Here is a 19558-nt window from a genome sequence, read left to right on the forward strand (position 1 = left end):
CTGATCTCAAAGTTCTCTCTCTCCCGTGGGGCATTTGTATCTCCAGTCAGCCCTGTCACTGTTGGCCAAGAACTAGGAGAAAGAAAAGAAAGACAGCTGCCACCCGTGTCTCCCCAGGGGCCTGGAATGAGATGGTGACCCATCCTGGCTACTACGCTGAGCTAGTGGAGAAGTCCATGGGGAAATACAGCCTGGCTACTGAGGAGATCGAGCGAGACCTCCACCGCTCCATGCCCGAGCACCCTGCTTTCCAGAATGAGCTTGGAATCGCTGCGCTTCGGCGAGTGCTGACTGCCTATGCGTTCCGAAACCCTACCATTGGCTACTGCCAGGTAATGGGGCTTAGCGGGGGACCCCAGGGATAATATCTCCCACCATGGTCTCCCAGGGGCAAGTGCTGGTGGTCTGAGCCTGTGGTGACCCGACACACTCATGATCCTGTCCATACCTTGAGGAAGAACCTAACCCAGAAAAGCTGTAGCTTAGCCAGACATGATGGCCTGTGCCTATGATCCTCACTCTTGGGAGGATGAGTAAGGGGATTGCTGCAAGTTCAAAGTTACCCTGGGCCACAAAGCAAGACCTTGTCTAAAAAACCAAAGACCTAGTAGCTTATAATCTCAGCTCCTGAAAAATCAAGGCAGGAGGGTCAGGAATTCATGGTCGCCCTCAGCTACGTGGGAAGCTTGAAGCCACCCTGAGCTAAGTGAGACACTGGTTTTTACTTGCTTGCCAGCTTGTTTGAAAAGGGGTTGTAGAGATGGCATGAGGTTAAGTATGATGCTCTTCTCGAGGACCTGAGTTCCATTCCCAGTGCCCGCCTCAGGCAGCTCAAAATTGCCTGTGGCCCCAGTTCCAGAAGAGTGAACGTCTCTGACCTGCGCAGGCTCTGTACTCGCAGGCACCCGCACTTGGACACCATACACATTCTCTTTTAAAAGAATAAAATGGGGGGCTGGAGAGATGGCTCAGAGGTTAAGAGCATTGCCTGCTCTTCCAAAGGTCCTGAGTTCAATTCCCAGCAACCACATGGTGGGTCACAACCATCTGTAAAGAAGTCTGGCGCCCTCTTCTGGCCTTCAGGCATACACACAGACAGAATATTGTATACATAATAAATAAATAAATATTTAAAAAAAAAGAATAAAATGGACCCTTGCCATACAGTAAGTTGTCCTCTCTGTGTTCCTTGCCCGAGACTGAGCAGAGCTGTCTTTTTCTGTCTGTATGGGACAATGTACATAAAACAAAAGTTAGCATTTTAGCCCCTCTAAGGTGTGTGGTTCAGCGGCAGTAAGTACATACACACTGTTAGGCGGCCGTTGGCACCAAGTATTTCATCTCCCCACACTAAAACTGTCCTGTCAGACACTAACTTCTCACTCCCCCTTTCCCACTCTCCTTCTGCCTCAGAATCTGATTGTTCTGCACACCTCGTGTGAGTGAGAAAATGAGGACGTGCCTGCTCCTGTGTAAGGTAGAGACAGTTTATTGTAGATAAGAGGGTGAACATAAGCAAAGGCATCTGGAAAGATCCAGACTGATCTGGTCCAGCAGAACAAACCTGACCAGGAGAGGAGAGAGAGTGGGGGAGAGCAAGAGAGGAAGAGGAGAGACAGGGAACAGAGAGAGGACCAGGAGACTAAGATCAAATGGCTGTGGTTAGTGCTGTGAGGATCAGAGGCTGGGGGGAAGGAAGCAAAGCCGGCCCCCTGGGAGTGAGAGGTTTAGGGTAGGGGGCGGGGTGAAAAGTGCTGGGAGGAGCCACAGGCACTGAGTGAGACTTGTCCCCGGGTTTCTTTGAGACCTCACACACAACATTTATCCTTTGCATCTGGCTTTTCACCTACTGACCCTAAGAGCCATTATCACGTTGCAGCGTGAATCAGAATCTTCTTCCTTTTTAAGGCTGGCTAATCCTCTCTCCCTCCCTCCCTCCCTCCCTCCCTCCCTCCCTCCCTCCCTCCCTCCCTCCCTTTCAGTTTTTTGAACCGAACTTGTTATATAGCCCAGGAACTTGTTATATAGTATAGGAACTCGTTATGTAGCCCAGGCTGGCCTCCAACTCAGAGATCCTCCTGCCTCTGCTTCCCGAGTGCTGGGATTAAAGATGTGTCCCACCACTGCCAGCTTCTCTCCATCTCTCAATGGACGCTTGAGTTCCTTGTAACATTGTGCATGAAGCTGCTGTGAACTTCAGTGTATGAGTGCTTGTTCCAGTCTCTGCCTTCCGGTCATTGGCTGTGAACCCAGATTTCTGGATGGGGTTCTGTGTTCACCTTCTGAGGAGCTTCCATGTTCTGCACTGATGCATTATTACAATATGTGGTTCACATGGGGTCTAGTTCCCCTCTCACACTTGCTGGCTTTACAGACACGGGTGTGCTGTCTCACTGACATTTTGATTTACATTTCTGTTGGCTTTTGTCTTTGAATCTATGAACTTTTCCTAAACTGGTCAAGATGACTTTCTGTTAGCCTTTGCTTGTATCTGGATTTCAAGGACACCGGTTTCCTAAAACTCAGTTGCTGTAAGACCCTTGTTCTGCATGATGTTACCAACTCATAGAGGCCAGGAGATCAGCCTGAAATAATTTTTAAAATAAGTTGCCCTCTTCAGAGCTTCTTCTTGTTATCAGCTAATGTTTTATGTGCTCTCCTCCCCACGACAGGGTTCTGGCCACACACCCCACACCTCAGCTTGACCCAGCCCTCTCAGAAGTGTTAGCTGATGTCACTGCCTGTTTTCCTAATGCCTTCTGACCCACTTTGATGGAGCTGGCTGGCTGTTTCTGTCTCATTGATTTCTTGCAAATTGACCTGTTGGCAAATTTCCCAGGGCTGGTCAGGGACTGTTTGTTATTGCTGGGTTCTGGATCTTCCTGAAGGGGCAGACCACTTTGCTCTGTGGCCAGCAGAGTGGAACAGACACACCCCACTGTTTCTACCTGGCAGGCAATGAACATCGTGACCTCGGTGCTCCTGCTCTATGGCAGTGAGGAGGAAGCCTTCTGGCTCCTGGTGGCCCTGTGCGAGCGCATGCTGCCCGACTACTACAACACCAGGGTAGTGGGTGAGTGTCCCCAGGGTTCCCTTGCCTGAGCCTCCACCTCTTCAGGAGCTCCACGTAGTGGTAGTCTGTCCCCTGACTCTTCCCTACACCTCAAAGCCATCATGCAGCAGACTAGAAACTGAGAAAGGCTCATGCCAGAAAGAAGAGAGGCAAGCGCAGAGTCCTGACCTCTGCCTCCAGGCCCCAGCTCCCACCTAGACTTAATGGGGTTTCCCAGGATGGCCAGGGTGAGAGTCAGAGGACAGCACAGTGGGTTCTCTAAGTCCACCTGGAGCCCAGAGCTGGCTTTCCCGTCAGAACTAGAGTGTCCCAGTAGGCACTCACATCCAGTAAAACCTGTGTCCTTAAAACGACATAAGCTTACTGATCTATTTCAGCATACCTGTGTTTAGCTCTTGGCTGTCCTCTGTTGTTTGGTGTCTAGGGTTCCCAGTGGGGTTCTTTAGCTTTGCATATATTCACATTATCAGGAGGTAGACAGAACCCCTGCTTGCTTCTGTTATTTCTAGGAGGGTAAAGTCAGCATTTCACGATAGTCGGCCTGCTGTATCCGTAGGTTCTGTGTCTGTGGATTCAGCCAAGCACTGACCAGAAATGCACAGAAGAAACTCCATCTATACTGAACACACCCAGATCCATCCCTTCTTCTCCTTCCCTAGACATAACAGCGGTATAGGTTTTCGTAGTATTACACTGTAGTAGGTGTTATGAATCATCCAGAAGTAAATTACAGCAGTCAGGAGGGTGTGCATATATTCTGAGAAGCTACTGTGCATCCCCTGCCCTAAGCACTGGGGAATGCTGGTGTCTGAGAGAATGCTAGAAACAACTGCATGGATGCCAAGTACTTCCTTTCGCACCGTGGTTTGGAAGCTATAGAAAGAATGATTACAAAGTTGCTTTTCTGTTTTCCACATATGCACACCCCTCTGGCCCTCACTGTAAGCAGAGCTGGCAGGGTCGAGGTTGGACAGGAACCAGGTAGTGTCCCTGTACCCCGGGCCCAGGGATTCTACGGGGGTTCTGCTCAAGCTGCTGGAGCTGTGCTCATATTCAGCCTCCTGTGCCTTCCTCAGGAGCCCTCGTAGACCAAGGCATCTTTGAAGAGCTCACGAGAGACATCCTGCCCCGGCTGTCAGAGAAGATGCAGGAGCTGGGTGTGATCTCCAGCATCTCGCTGTCCTGGTTCTTGACCCTCTTCCTCAGCGTCATGCCCTTTGAGAGTGCCGTGGTCATTGTTGACTGCTTTTTCTATGAGGGCATCAAGGTGATCTTGCAGGTGGCCCTGGCTGTGCTGGATGCCAACATGGATCAGCTCCTGGACTGCAGTGACGAGGGCGAGGCCATGACCGTGCTGGGCAGGTGACCATGCTGGGCAGGTGACCGTGCTGGGTGCTACTCCTGCTTCCAGGGAGCTGGCAGTGGAGCTCCTCCCCTCCCTAGCCTTCAGTCAACATCCTGTGCTATGCTCCAAGTGCCAGACTAGGTCAGGAGATGATCCAGGGGCAGGAGACAACTGTCCTAGTGGACAAGGTGCTGCCAAGATGGTGAGAGCTGGGAGCAAACAGAAGAGGCCAGTGGGCCTGAGTATACTGGGCCGCAGGCTGCCACTCAGCTCTATGGTCATGGGGAATTGACCAGAGCGGAGATCTAATGGTGACACTCATGTCGGAGGTCAGGAGACAGTGCACATCAAGGCCTCCAACCAGAGCAAGACCCTGTCCCTGGAAAAACTGCACTGTATGGTTCTTCCTGGCCAGACCCCGATGACTCACAAGAGAGGGAGCACATTGTCCCCAAACTAGGTAGGCTCTGGAATCCACAGGCCACTAGAAGACAACCTGATATCCGTGGGGTTAGTGCTCAGGTGTGAGTGGGCAGCAAGGTATCTTCTCTGCTACCCTGATGGGAGCTTCCAGCCCAATAGATGCCCCAACAGACACACCAGCACCTTTCTGCAGGATTCCCAGGCCTGAGTTCTGCCCCAGTGCTTGGCTGTGGCTGATGGGGACCTACACTGTTGTCTGTTGATCTTTGCAGATACCTGGACAATGTGGTCAACAGGCAGAGCCTTTCTCCACCTATCCCACACCTTCACGCTTTACTGACCAGTGGAGATGACCCTCCTGCAGAAGTGGACATCTTTGACCTCCTGAAAGTATCCTATGAGGTCAGCTTCCAGCAGGGTTACCCTGGCCAAGCTGTTCCCCAGGGTGTTGGTTTGGGGTGAACACAGCAAGTATGGCTGGGACTTCACCCTGTGCCTTTGGTCTCACTGATTCTCCTTTGGTCTGTAGAAGTTCAGCAGCCTAAGGGCTGACGACATTGAACAGATGCGGTTTAAACAGAGGCTGAAGGTGATCCAGTCCTTGGAAGACACAGCTAAGAGAAGCGTGGTATGGTCATTGGTGAAGGCAATGGTAACCTGTGGCAAGGGGCTACAGGGCCGGCCTGAGTGAATGACTTCTCCCAGTCCCCTCTCCAGCCCCACCCTTTCCTGAGCAGGGTGCAGGGTTCAGTTTGTGCCCTATCCCTGCCCTGCCTTGGTACCTGTGTCGTGGCCAGGATGCACTGGAGGCCTGAAATCCCACAGCGTGGGTACTACTTGTGGAGGTAGGGAGAGGCCATGGTCACTTAGTGGGAATTGTCCCTGACACTCTGTACGCTGAGACCACGGCCATGGTTTAAGTCCTCCCAGACTGGTTTTGCTGTAAGGTTCGCCTCTGTCTTGGACAGTGACCCTCCACTTTCCTGCCCATGCTGTACGACCCTGCTCTGAAGCCTTTGTCCTTCTCCCTGCAGGGGTGTACCATCCCTGCCACTCCATGCTCTGTGTAACCAGTTCTTGTTCTCTGTCCACGTGGAGTTGGGGACCTCTTACCTTACCTCCATATTCCCACCCCTCCCTTCAGGGTTATGGGGCATGCTCACAAGCAACAGACATGACCCACCCTGACTAACTGAAATAAAAAAGACCTGACTGACAAGTTATAGGACTCTTCTGGGTAGCTGGAGCTAAGTGGCTGTCCATCACCCTGCGTCCCTCAGTGGGTCCTTCAGGAGAGAATGAGCCCTTCTAATGCCGACCCCAGGACAGGCCCAGGGAGTGGGAGCAGAGTGGCAGGTGGTGGCAGAGGGTGAGCACAGAAGGGATCCTCTCCACTGTGAACCCTCCTTCATGTGCTTGGCCACTGGTGACAGCCAGAGGACAGATCACACCCTTTGCCCATCCACATGAGAACTCCCAGAGCAAGCATCTTGTTTGTACTGTGGCAGGAACTTGGGGCCCTCCAGTACCGCCATTTCATCTTTCCTTCTAGGTCCGAGCCATACCAGGGGACATTGGCTTCTCCATTGAAGAGCTGGAGGATCTTTACATGGTGTTTAAGGTGACAGCCAAGCACAAGGGCGGGTAGAGTTCCCATCTCATCTGTGTGCGTCCTCGGCACAGCAGCCCCTAGCCGGGAAATCCGTTGTCCTTAGTCACAGTTACCGTAGACGGTGTGTAGCAGAACAGATGTGTAGCACGCACACTCAGGTGTCGCTCCTCTGGGGCCATCCGCTGTGTGTGTTGAGACAGAGTCTCTCACTGGCCAAGAGCTCACCTGCTAGGCTGGCTGGCCAGTGGACCCCAGGGCTCCTTCTGCTCCTCACAGCATTGTGACTCCAAGTGCACTCTACCACATGCAGCTTTGGTTTGGGTTTGTTTTCTGTTTTCGAGACAGGGTTTCTCTGTATATCCCTGGCTGTCCTGGAACTCTGTAGACCAGGCTGGCTTCAAACTCAGAAATCTGCCTGCCTTTGCCTCCTGAGTGCTGGGATTAATAGCATTATTACATTTAATTATTTATTATGTGTATGTACGTGCATGTGCATGGCACATGCATAGAGGTCAGAAGACAGCTTGTGAGAGTAGGTGTGTTCCAGGAATCAAACTCAAGACATTCCATTTGGTGGCAAACACCTTGAGCCACACACCCAGCATTTTTGTGCTGGTTCTAGGGACCAAAGTTAGGTTCTCATGTCAGTATAGCTAGCAGGTTAGTAACTAAGCTCCAACAGAGCACTCTTCAATAGCAAAAACATTCAAACCAACTCACATAGAAGACAGAATGCATCCACCCATTTAACTGAAAAGTTACGCAGCTTCAGGCATAGCTGGGTCAAAGTGCTGAGCCTGCTGTGCCGCTGCTCCGTCTCTCTTAACGTCTGGCTACTTTTCCTGTAGAGTGGCAGACAGGACTGTTCTGAGCAGCCCCGGGGTCACGCCTTCAGTGACTCCAGTGGAAACAGAATCTTCTTTTCGAGTAGTTTTAACAAGAGACACGGTCAGTCCTTAGGATGATTCAGCCTAGGTGCTGTGGCTAAGGGGTAGTTTGGGCTGCCAGACCAGTGCTAGTAGGTGATTACGAACAAGGCAGCCTTGTAATCCCCGCCCTCGGGTGAGTCAGTTGAGTTTCTGCACCCAAAACTCAGGTTCACTACAAAGAGTGGGAAGGACACTGGGGGAAAGGCGAGGGCAGAAGTTCACACCGCCCTCTGGTTGTTTTGGGTTTTGGTTTTTGTGGTTGTTGGTTGTTTGGTTGTTTGGTTGGTGACTAAGTAGTTAAGTGTTTTATTGAGCTGGGTTTTCTCTGTGTTGCCCAGGCTTACTTCAAACTGAACTTGGAGGTCAAGTGATCCTCCTGCCTCAATTTCCTGAGTGCTGAGACTATGGGTATATATTGCCAGTTCCTGTGGTCCTTTCCAGCTCCCTGGGGTTCAGTTCCCAAGGTGGCCTACACTGTCAGAACAGTGGACTCTGTGTGCCCTCTCTGGCTCTTCTGCTGTATACTAATGTGAAGGGGTCCTGTGAGCTGAGTGTCTGCCCAGTTTGCATCAATTCTAAGGCTGCAGATGTAGACAGATCAGGAGGGGCACCCTGGTGACCCTGAGAGCCAGGGCCCCAAAGGCCATCTCACCAGACGGTATCCCCTGCAGGCCAAGCATCTGGCAAGCCAGTACTGGGGTGGTAGCCGCTCAGCCGCCATCCACCGGGACCCCAGCCTGCCCTACCTGGAGCAGTACCGGATCGATGCCAGCCAGTTTCGGGAGCTCTTTGCCAGCCTGACACCCTGGGCCTGTGGCTCTCATACGCCTGTGCTGGCAGGTCGCATGTTCCGCCTCCTGGACCAAAACAAGGACTCACTGATCAACTTCAAGGAGTTTGTGACAGGGATGAGTGAGTGTCTCACCCATCTTTCAAGCACCAGCCAGTGTGTCTGTCCCTCCTTTGGCCAGCAGAGGGCAGCCTTGAGCCCTTGCCTTAAAGCTCAGCAGTTTCTTCTACTGTCCCTCTCCATCAGTTTGGGGCTATGGCCCCAAAGAAGTCTAAGCTTTTCCATAGGGTCCAAGGGAAGCAGGAGGCCCAGGGCTCGCTTGAGCCCTCCTAGAGACCTGGCTAGGGAGGACCCAGGCTGTCCCAGACTGTGGAGTCTCCACTAAAACCCACAGGAAGGGTATGGGGACACAGCCTGACATGTGTCCCTGGAGCCTTCTTGCCAAACATGCCCCCCTCCCTGGCCTTAATCTACAGGTGGAATGTACCATGGAGACCTCACAGAGAAGCTCAAAGCACTGTACAAGCTGCACCTACCCCCAGGTGAGTGCCTTCAGGCTTCCTGCTGTGAGCCTCTCTGGGCCCCTTTTCTGTCCACTGAACTACCAACATACCTCTGGAATGGGTGTAGCCAGGAGCATGAGCTAGGTGGAAGGGAGGCGCTGGGACCCAGCATGAGTGAGGGTGTGGGGCTGAGGTCCTCCAGGCTGGTGGTCTGAGCAGAGGCCGAGGATGGGGAAAGGGCATGCAAGAAGATTCCAGGGGGGCTCCTGGAAACAGCACTCAACCCATCAGGCAGGGCAACATGACCCAGAATCCACACAGAAGGCTGTGATGGAGGTGCCAGTGTAACTGGGCCCTAAGCCCAAGTAACTGTTACCCAAAGGTTCCTGTTTATCCCCAGACAGCCTGGGACACTGCCAAGGCCATCTGCAGATCCTGTCATGAGGCCTCATGACAAGGGCCCACTTCCGGCCCCTCAGTGGTGCTGGAGCTGTCCTTAGGATGGAATGTGTACTGTGGGTGGCTGGTCTGAGCTAAGTTGGGGGGAGGGAACTCACAGCACATGGTCCCAGCAACCTTTATGTGTGGCCAGAGTGACCATGGGGAGAGCAACTAGGAAGGAGCTTTTCCTGGGCAGAAACCAGATCCGAAAAGATGAAACGATAGCCCAGGGTACCCTGCTGCCTCTGGGGGAAGCACCCGAGGTTGCCAGTTCTCTTGTCTAGGAGCTCCCCCTGAGCAGTTCACACACAGATCAATTGGCCTATGTGCGTGTCAGATGGCAGGGCTTCACTCACCATTCATGCCGCACACCCCAGCCTCTCACTGTGTTGTGCTCGCCGGGGCCTAGTTCTCCCACGAGGCTAGCTCGCAGCTGGTCAGAAAGACCTGGGCAGCATCAAAGACCTGGGGCCGCCCCCACCACCTGAGCCACCTTAGCCTGCTTCATCCGGGTAGTGGGATGCTCGGGTCCTACCACCCTTCTGTGCTTTGTCCTGTTAATCATTCCCTGCCCGACCCCAGCCCCTCCATACCACAGGAATGGTAAGGTTACATGTACAGACAGCTCTGGGAATCTGCAACCTCAGGTTCCCGTCAGCCAATACCAACAAACGCAGTATAAAGTAAAATTGCCCCAGTGAGATCTGCTGAGTCAGGTCATCCTGGGGGTGGGGGGTGCTGGGTGTATGGATTATAGTCATATCCAGCACATGTACCACATTGCCAAACACATTATCAGTGCTGGGGACGCAGCTCAACTATAGCACAAGAGCTTAACATATGGGATAACCTAGGGTTCAATCCCCAGCACTGCCCCCCAAAAACCCACATTGTCAAAATCAAACTAGTAAGCCAAGCACATCTGTGATCCCAGATCAGCAGGCTACCACAGGAGGGTTGAGAATTAGAGGCCCTGCCTGTACCACGGACTAAGGCTCTGTCGCAAAAGCAAGAATGTGACCACCTATTAAAATGTCAGGTGTTACAATAGAAGGTGTCCAGCCTGGTGGGACATGAGCGGGGGGAGGTGATCTTTTCTGCTTTGACAAATCAGCCTCTTGACCCATCCTCATGTGTCCTTCTCTTGGAACAAAGCTCTGATCCCGGAGGAGGCGGAGTCAGCCCTGGAGGCCACTCACTATTTTACAGAGGATAGTTCCTCAGAAGGTGAGTCACTGCTGAGACACCTAGCACAGCCAGCCATGCGTCTGCAGCCCCCAGTCTGCAGGAAGCCAGCAGTCCACTGTGGGCTCGGGGAGCATGCCTCCCTGGGGTGCTCCCTGGGAGGGCCCTGCCACATTTCCTGGGCTGGGGTGGCCCTGTAGGTGTTCTCACCCATTGTTTCTCTTGCATCTCTGTCTCCCTGGACCTGGGCTTCTCCCTCTGCCCTCTGCGCATCCTCTGCTGCCCCTTCCAGCATCTCCTCTGGCCTCAGATCTGGATCTTTTCCTGCCCTGGGAGGCACAAGGTCAGTCCCTGGAGGGCAGGGGCAACCCCTTTGCCTCTAGGCTTTGTCTTCTTTTACTCAGAAGCCTGGAAGCTTCCATGCCCCAGAGACTCTTTGGAAACTTCATCCTGTGGGGATAAATCCTGAGAACAAGCTGCTTCTGGTGGGGACAATCTCGTGATGGTTAATGATGAGGGTGCATACACATACAGCATGCTAGACATGGAGCAAGCCCAGGGCATAGCCTCTACACCCACATGCAAAAACCTCATGTTCATAGGAAAGGGATGCAGAATGTGAGACGGGTACAGGATGGGAGAGCTGAGGCCGGAGGGAGAGATAGACACTCGCCTCGGAAACAAATTCAGGGTTCACGGGGTTTTCTCATTACAGAAAACACATGTTGAGTGCCTGTTAGGACTCAGCCTTTGCCGCTTGTAAAAGTCATTGAGAATATCTGACAAAGTGAAAGGCCATCCTGGGATTCGGCCATGGAGTTGGTCATGTGTAATACGAAACTGACCATGAGGGTTGGGGGTGTAGCTCAGTGTGTGAGCACTTGGTTGACAGGTGAGATTCTGGGCTCCATCATGTGCTGTTGGGAATGGAACCCGGGGCTTAACGGAGCATGCCCCTGACCCTAATACTCTAGCTAGAGGCCAAGGTGGCAGGAGAAACTGGAGCTCAAGATCACCCTAGCTGCATGGTGAGCTTGAAAAATTAAATGGTCTTGACTGGCAGTGGGAGCGCATGCCTTTAATCCCAGCACTCGGGAGGCAGAGGCGGGCAGATCTCTGTGACAGCTTGATCTACAAAGCAAGTTCCAGGACAGCTAGGACTGTTACACAAAGAAACCCTGTATCCAAAAACAAACAAATAATCCTTTATCCCAACTTTGGAGGCAAAGGCAGGCAGATCTCTGAGTTCAAGGACAGCCTGGTCTACAGAATAAGTTCCAGACAGTCAGGGCCACAAAGAGAAACCCTGTCTCGAAAGCCCCCCCCCAAAAAAAAAAAACCATTAACAGCAACAAAAAGAATGTATGTAATTAATTTTAAGAATAAGGTCTGGGGATATAGCTCAATGGTAGAACTCTTGCCTAGGTTACAGATAGCCCCAAATTCCATTCCAAGTAATTAAAAAGAAATAGGTAAACTGTGTTAAAAACAAGTAATTTCCCCAGGTGGGTGATATACGTAAAGGAAGTGACAGTGTAGGGAAAATAAGAATGGCGTGTCCCAAGTTACCACTGTCCTATAGAGTGTTGAAAACTTACTCGAATTTGAACATGACCTAATTTCAAGATCATAACTTAGACTGGCTGAAGAGATGTTCAGTGGTTAAGGACACTGGCTGCTCTTCCAGAGGACCTGAGTTTGATTCTCAGCAGCCACATGGCAGCTCAGAACCATCTGTAACTCCAGTTCCAGTGGCTCTGATGCCCTCTTCTGGCTCCATAAGCACAAGGCATGCACATGTCATACTGATTTTTCTGTGTTTTGTTTTTTGTTTTTCGAGACAGGGTTTCTCTGTGTGACAGGTAAGCCTGTCCTGGAACTCGCTCTGTAGACCAGGCTGGCCTTGAACTCAACAGAGATACCCTCTGCCTCTACCTCCAAAGTGCTGGGATTAAAGGCAAACACCACCACCACCTGGCAAATAAATTTCTTAATGTTTAAAAAAAAATGAATACAAATTATGCCAGGAGTAGTGGCATACCCTTTATCTTAGAGGCAGAAGCAAGCAGATCTCTGTGACTTTGAGGTCAGCTTGGTCTGTGTAGCAAGTTCACTGAATTCAGGGCTCCATCTTGAAACCTCAGTAAAAGAGGAAAGAAAATTCAAGTTAAAGAAGTCAGTGCAATTTCTGTTACACTCGGTCTGGGCAAACCAGGATGTCCTAAGCTTATCCTAAGAGAGGACTTGGGGTACACAGGCTGTCCTTGGGTCCCACATAGCCCTGAGGCAAGAGGGTTCCTGGAGATATCTGTCCTTCATTGCTTCCAGCATGGTCCAGGAGGACAGTCCGGAACTGAGATCTGCCTGACGTCAACACTTGGGGTCCTCCAGCAGCCCAAGAGAAGTTCACCTTTTGGGGAACTTCAGATTCATGTTCACACATGTACAGCACAGTGTGTGCCGGCTTCAGCAAATGTGGAACTTTATGAAATACTAGGCTAAGGGGCCAGCTGATGGCTCAGCAGGAAAGAGAACTTGCTGCCAATCAGCCCTTAGGGCCCATGGTAGAAAAGAAGAACCAGTTCCCACAAGTTGTCCTCTGGCCTCTACGTCTGCACTGTGGCTTGTATTCTCACACACAATCAATTAATGTAAAGAACAAACAAAAATAGTAGCTGAACACAGGGTCCTGTACAGAATTCCTGTTGATGCGACAGTCTTGGAAAGGAGGAATCGCTCCCTTGTTTGACCTTTTGGCAGCAGAGTTCATTAGCTGTCAAGCTTGTTCCACAGTGCATGCCATCATCATGGGAAGCAGCATGTTGAAAGTAGCCTTTGTGTGCGGTGCTGGGAACGGAGCCCAGGGCCTGCAGCTTGCTGAGCATAGATGCTACCGCTGAGCTAAGTCTCCAGCAGTTGGCATCCCTTAACTGGAACCAAGTGAAGACATGGCCAGCTCTCCCTGTGGCAGTGTTTAAGCCTGGGACCAGCCAAGCAGGAGGGTAGCATGGAGCCCTGTAGGGGCTGGTCTGCAGAACCACAGCTGCGACCTGTAAAGACCTCATGGGCTGTAGTCAAAAGATGTTCTCTCTCCCTTTTCTGGCATGTAGCAGCACCAGCACAGGAGCAGCAGGGAGGAAGCGGAAATGAGGACGCCCAGGAAAGAAGAGGTACAGACCATTCTCCCGGCAATCCCTTGCTTGTCATGTCCCTCCCCAGGCACTGCGGGGTGACAAAGGGCCAATGGCTCAGTACCTAGCTTGGCTCACCTACTGCTGTGGGGCAGTCTCTCTCCAGCCTTGGGGAGGACAGGTTTGAGCTCCTCATCAAGTAGGGCCAACCTACTTCCACTAACTTAAGAGAGACCTGTGGGTATTTGGGGGTGTTTTAACCATTCCCTAAAATAGGACCCAAGTAACCTGAGGTCAGACAGCAGCCCACAGTCTGCTTTCTCTATTGGACAGATAGAGATTAATATCTATCTCTATCTCTTTTCTTTCTCTCTCTCCCTCCCCCCCCCCCAGAGGAGAAGGGCACCAGCCCTCCAGACTACCGACACTACCTTCGATTATGGGCTAAGGAGAAAGAGGCCCAGAAGGAAACCATTAAGGACCTTCCCAAGATGAACCAGGTAGACTCCTTCAGGATCTAAAGCACATGTTTCTAGAGAATTCTGTCTGCTTGGGGCTTGGACAGCTTCATGTTCCTTGTGCACTAGCAGGCTCCTGTGGGTGGGAATTCGCTTCCCTCTCTCTAGAGCCTCTTAGTCCTGATGGCCATTAGTGATGGTTCCAGATAGGTAAAAAGTGACTTTCTGGACAGGATGGTGTTTCCATGGTAACCACCTGCTTAGGTTGAATCAGTATCCATAAACCACAGAAGCACTGAGGAAAGTTAGTTTCCAGTAGCCAGGGACTCGACACACAACCTTGAGAAGAGCACTCTGGTAGGCCCAGTCCAGCCCGTGATGTTTTCACAAACACCCAACCAACTAACCGCTTGGACTTCACCCTGTGCCCTTTAGGGGAGGTCCTGCATTCCAAGCACTTTTACACACAGGCATTAAGAATGAACCCGTGGCTGGGTGACTGAGACACACACTCTAATCCCAGCACTCAGGTGGTACAGGTGGGTGGATCTCTGTGTGTTCAAGGCCAGCCTGGTCTACAAAATGAGTTCCAGGACAGCTAGAACTGTTAACACAGAGAAACCCTGTCTTGAAAAAAAAAGAAAGGGGGGAGGATGGGTGTGCTGTGAAGAAAGGCCTTGAAAGGACTGTGTGGCGCTGGTGGAGCCCTCCCCTTTCCTAACCCAGGTAAGGCATGGGTTTGTGCCATCAAAATCCCAGCACCAGGTAGAGTGGCCTGTATCTCCAGTTGGTTTAGAAGACCACAGGTACCCATCTCTAACCACCTCTGTTTTCTCTCTGGCCTTCTCCCGAAGGAGCAATTCATAGAGCTGTGTAAGACACTCTACAACATGTTCAGCGAAGACCCCATGGAGCAGGACTTGTACCACGCCATTGCCACCGTGGCCAGCCTTCTCCTTCGCATTGGCGAGGTGGGGAAGAAATTTTCGGCCCGAACAGCCAAGAAGCCCAGGGACGGTGCCCACAGCGGGGACCACAACAGTGCCACAGAGGAGGAGGAGCCACCCATAGCCAAACCTCATCAGGACCCAACACGGGAATGCCATCCACCAGCGGCAGGGGACACTCATCTGGGGAAAGCTCTGCACGACAGTCATGTGGTAGCGGAGGGCGGCAGTGGCGAGGGGCAGGGCTCTCCTTCCCTACTTTTGTCTGATGACGAAACCAAAGACGACATGTCCATGTCCTCCTACTCGGTCGTCAGCACAGGCTCCCTGCAGTGTGAGGACCTCACAGATGACACCGTGCTGGTGGGAGGGGAAGCCTGCAGCCCCACCGCCACCTCACGTATCGGGGGCACTGTGGACACGGACTGGTGCATTTCCTTCGAGCAGATCCTGGCCTCCATCCTAACAGAGTCCGTGCTGGTAAACTTCTTTGAGAAGAGGGTGGACATCAGACTCAAGATCAAGGACCAAAAGAAGGTGGAGAGGCAGTTCAGCACCTCCAGTGACCACGAGCCCCCTGGGGTCTCAGGCTGAGCTGTGGAATGGAAGCTGGTCTGTCTCCCCCCTTTATCCCTGTCTGTTTCCTCCTTGAAAACACACCTGCTCTTGAAGCAGGGTGTCACAGAAGCAAAGGTCAGGTCAATGCAGACTCAGTTGCCTTACAAGGATCCCCTGGGCCAGGGCACCTCCTTCCTCCCTATGGCTGGAAGCCTGGAGAACCTGCCTTGAGCCTGCCATTCCCATAGCATTAGAGGCCTTTGGATCTGCCCCTGCCTGTTTCTTGCCCCTGCAAACCCACGCTATGCACACACTACATCAGTTGTTCCATTTATGGAAAGACCTACAGCCATGTGTCCTGGCTACCAGTTGTCACTTGGTCATGTGCTTGGGCTCCAAAAGATGGAACTTCTAGGCACCCTCTGAAGTTGGTCAGCCTGAGCCGTGGTCTTGGGACTGAGGAACTTGGTGCCTGTTGTCCTGGCAGAAGCCTTGCACCGCACTCCTAATTTATGTGCTTTCCATTCCTCCACGACATCCCTCAGGTCCTCCTCTATTCCCTCGCCCTCATCTTAGTTGGCTAAAACTCACACTGTGCTCAATGCCTTAATAAATCCCTAAAAGAAAGAGAAAGCACGCTGTGTGCAGTGCCTTCGTGTGGCCCTGAACCACACCACCCCAGCCTTACCTCTCCCCAAGTAAGGTGTGTGGCCCAGCAAGCATTGTGGGCATTCAGGGTACCTGGCTGCCATAGTAAGTGGGGGAATTGCAAGACCCTCCATGGTGTATGGTAATGGTGGTCACAGGTCTTAGGCTCAATGTCCAAAGGTGTGTGCAGTGTAATAGACGTATCCTCAGGCCTGGACCACTCCAAGTTGTCAGCCCTCAGATTCACAGCCACACATGGCCAGAGGGGAACCTGCTGGGTTGAGCCAGAGCAGGACTCAGCTATGAGGCACCCTGGCTGTGTTCCGGGAGCAGGAGCAGATCATAAGCATCCATTGCCCATGAGCTGCTCTCACTTCTATAATAAATGAATCTTGGGGTTTTTAAAAGATGAGGTAGTGCCAGATGTGGCGGCACATCTGTAGTCCTGCACTTAAGAATGGGGCAAAACGATTGCTTCACTTGAGGCCAGCCTGGGCTACATGTTGAGATCTGCCTCAAAGAGCCAAAATAAATAAAATGGCATTAGGTATTATTTATAATAATACCATAAAATTCAGTTAATCCCAACACCCATGTAAAAGCTGGGCATTGTTATGCCCATCTGTGCCCCAGTACTGGTGCTCAGACAAATACCCAGCTTCAGGTTCAGTAAAAGCCCCTGTCTCAAGGGAGTCATGCAGAGTAATGAAGCAGAACCGCCTTTACCCGTACCATTCCACACATATGAAATAAAGATGTTTAAATTTGTTTAAATTACAGTTGCTGATTTCTAGTAAACTTGCAGAGTTATCTCAACACAATTCTGAGCCATTTCTATCACCCCAGGAAGATACCTAGGATCCACTTATAATAGATCCCTGTTCCAACTCCCAGTCCCAAGCAGCCATTGATCTTCCAACAAAATTTATGGTTTGAAAATTATGAGTAAACCAGGCGGTGGTGGCGCACGCCTTTAATCCCAGCACTCGGGAGGCAGAGACAGGCAGATCTCTGTGAATTTGAGGTCAGCCTGGTCTACAAAGTGAGTTCCAAGATAGCCAGGATTGTTTTTTTTTTTTTTTTTTTTTTGATTTTTTCGAGACAGGGTTTCTCTGTGGTTTTGGAGCCTGTCCTGGAACTAGCTCTTGTAGACCAGGCTGGTCTCGAACTCACAGAGATCCGCCTGCCTCTGCCTCCCAAGTGCTGGGATTAAAGGCGTGTGCCACCACAGCCCGGCCCGATAGCCAGGATTGTTACACAGAGAAGTCATGTCTCGAAAAACAAACCAAAACTATATACACACATACATTTCCTTATTTAATCTGTGTATGTATGTATGCGCGAGCGCACGCATGAGTGAGCATGTGAGGTGCAGGAAAACAACTTACAGAAGTTGGGTCTGTCCTTCCACGGTGTAGGTCTTCAACTCAGGTCAGGTTTAACAGCAAATCCTTTTACCCGCTGTGGAAGTTTGAGAATGGCTCCCATAGGCTCATATGTTTGAATGCTTATTTCCCAGGTAGTAGAACTGTTTGAATGATAAGGAAGTATAAACTGAGACTGCTGTTTCGCTTCCCAGTCGCCCAGACTCGGATAATCACAGAGAAACTATATTAATTACAACACTGTTTGGCCAATGGCTTAGGCCTATTCCTAGCTAGCTCTTACATGTTAAATGAACCCATTTCTATTAACCTGTGTGTATTGCCACAAGGCTGTGTCTTAGCAGTAAGGTTTTGGCATCTTTATCCTTCGGCAGCTACATGGCACCTGCCTGACTCCACCTTCTTTCTCCCTGCATTCAGTTTAGTTTTCCTGCCTAGCTGTATTCTGCCCTGCCATAGGCCAAACAGCTTCTTTATTAACCAATGGTTATAAAACATATTCACAGCATACAGAGGGGGATCCCACATCAAGGAAGTATGGCCTTGTTGGAGGAGGTGTGTCATGGGAGTAGTTTCAAAAGCCCATGCCAGACCCTGTCTCTCTCTCTGCCTGCCTCTGGATCAGGATGTAAAGCTCTCATCCAGATTGCCTGTCACCATGCTTGCCTGTCACCATGCTTCCTGCCATGATGGTCATGGACTAACCCCCTGAAACTGTAAGCAAGTCCCCAATTAAATGTTTTCTTTTATAAGCACTGCCTTGGCAACCATTGTTGCTACACGGAGAAAACCTGTCTTGAAAAACCAAGAAAAAAAAATGTTGGTTTGGTCATGGTGTCTCTTCACAGCAGTAGAACTAAGACACCTACTGAGCCATCCCACTGACCCTGAATTTTTTTATTCTACTTTTTTGGGGAGTGGGATTTGAGACAGGGTTTCTCTGTGTAGCTTTGGAGCCTGTCCTGGAGCTCACTCTGTAGAGCAGGCTGGCCTCAAAACTCACGGAGATCCACCTGCCTCTGCCTCCAGAGTGCTGGGATTGAAGCGTGCACCACCACCACCTGACAACAAAAAATCAGTTTCTAAACGGGTCAATGTGACAGATGTGGTCAGGGACACATCATGTCTAGTTCCTACTGCAGGAATGGGCAATGGGACTAAAGAGAGTCAGTTTCCAGTCACTGCCTCAGAGAAATGACATGGGCAGGATTTTGGGGGGGGATAGAGGAATGCAAAAATGTTTATTGTTACTTCAATACCCAGAAAGTTGAATTCACAAATTTGCCACCACAAAAAAAAACCATATAGATATGTAGAGATACAGATATATAATATCTATAACATATAATAATACAGATATTATTTCCATCCATTTTATTACAACACTGAGGGTCTCGTATGCATCCCAGGCTAGCAGAAGTTGACCTTTAACTTGTCATCCTCCTGCCTCCACCTTGTGAGTGCTGAGCTTACGGTCACGCACCAGCTTTAATGTAAAACAAAACAAAAGATAGTTTATAATGTCTGGCATGCATAGATGTTCTGGCTGGCTGGTGGGCATTAGGGGTTGAAACAAAATCTGTGTGACTCTTACCCCTTTGACTTCCAGAGTGGAGCTTTGTCCAGGGACTGAAGGCATAGGGCTGTTCTCGTTCCCAGCTGGACCTAGCCAGTGTTTGCAGAATTATCTGTTCTCCGGCAACTTCTGGCTCAAAGACTAACCTACCCTGGCTCAAATGTTCTGCAAACCCCAGCTACAGCGCTCACGCCCCTTTTGTCTCAAAGGGGCGGAGAAGGATGCTGGCGACAGCTGATGGCTCAGAAAGACAGAAAACAACCGTCACTGCTCGAAATCAGAGGGCCAAGGTGAAAGATTAGAGACGTCCAAACACAGGAACACCGGTTCCTTTTTGAGGCTTGATGGAGGCCCCAGTGACCATCGAGATGGGGGGGCGCTAGAGAGGCCCAAGAGAGTGCAAGGGCGGGGCCAACGGGGTCTGAGAGGGGCTGCGAGACGCGCTGGAGCATGCGAGGTGGTGCTGCGGCTAGAGGGGCCGGAACCGTCATAGGGTGGGCGGGGCCTGGGCGGGCACGCGGAGTGTGAACGCACGGCGGGAGACCGAGGCCTGA

The 19558-nt window shown here is 51.2% G+C and overlaps 1 protein-coding gene across 3 annotated transcripts in view; it reads left to right on the forward strand.

Annotated features, from left to right (window-relative positions):
- Tbc1d9b (TBC1 domain family member 9B) overlaps nucleotides 1–16794 on the forward strand; it is a 38625-nt gene extending 21831 nt beyond the window's left edge. Inside the window, exons 10-22 of one of the 3 annotated variants that reach the window (XM_057773625.1) lie at nucleotides 118–332; nucleotides 2956–3073; nucleotides 4150–4435; nucleotides 5114–5243; nucleotides 5371–5469; nucleotides 6394–6462; nucleotides 8054–8294; nucleotides 8649–8714; nucleotides 10272–10343; nucleotides 10594–10644; nucleotides 13412–13471; nucleotides 13826–13932; nucleotides 14745–16794. In XM_057773625.1, the coding sequence (XP_057629608.1) occupies nucleotides 118–332; nucleotides 2956–3073; nucleotides 4150–4435; nucleotides 5114–5243; nucleotides 5371–5469; nucleotides 6394–6462; nucleotides 8054–8294; nucleotides 8649–8714; nucleotides 10272–10343; nucleotides 10594–10644; nucleotides 13412–13471; nucleotides 13826–13932; nucleotides 14745–15431 (2201 nt within the window). In that variant the 3' untranslated portion in view covers nucleotides 15432–16794. The remainder of the gene's footprint in view (nucleotides 1–117; nucleotides 333–2955; nucleotides 3074–4149; nucleotides 4436–5113; nucleotides 5244–5370; nucleotides 5470–6393; nucleotides 6463–8053; nucleotides 8295–8648; nucleotides 8715–10271; nucleotides 10344–10593; nucleotides 10645–13411; nucleotides 13472–13825; nucleotides 13933–14744) is intronic. The other 2 variants (XM_057773626.1, XM_057773627.1) reach the window with 2 other exon arrangements.
- Nucleotides 16795–19558: the final 2764 nt, after the last annotated feature.

Source organism: Chionomys nivalis, chromosome 7 (genome assembly GCF_950005125.1).
Source record: "Chionomys nivalis chromosome 7, mChiNiv1.1, whole genome shotgun sequence".
Classification (NCBI taxonomy): domain Eukaryota; kingdom Metazoa; phylum Chordata; class Mammalia; order Rodentia; family Cricetidae; genus Chionomys; species Chionomys nivalis.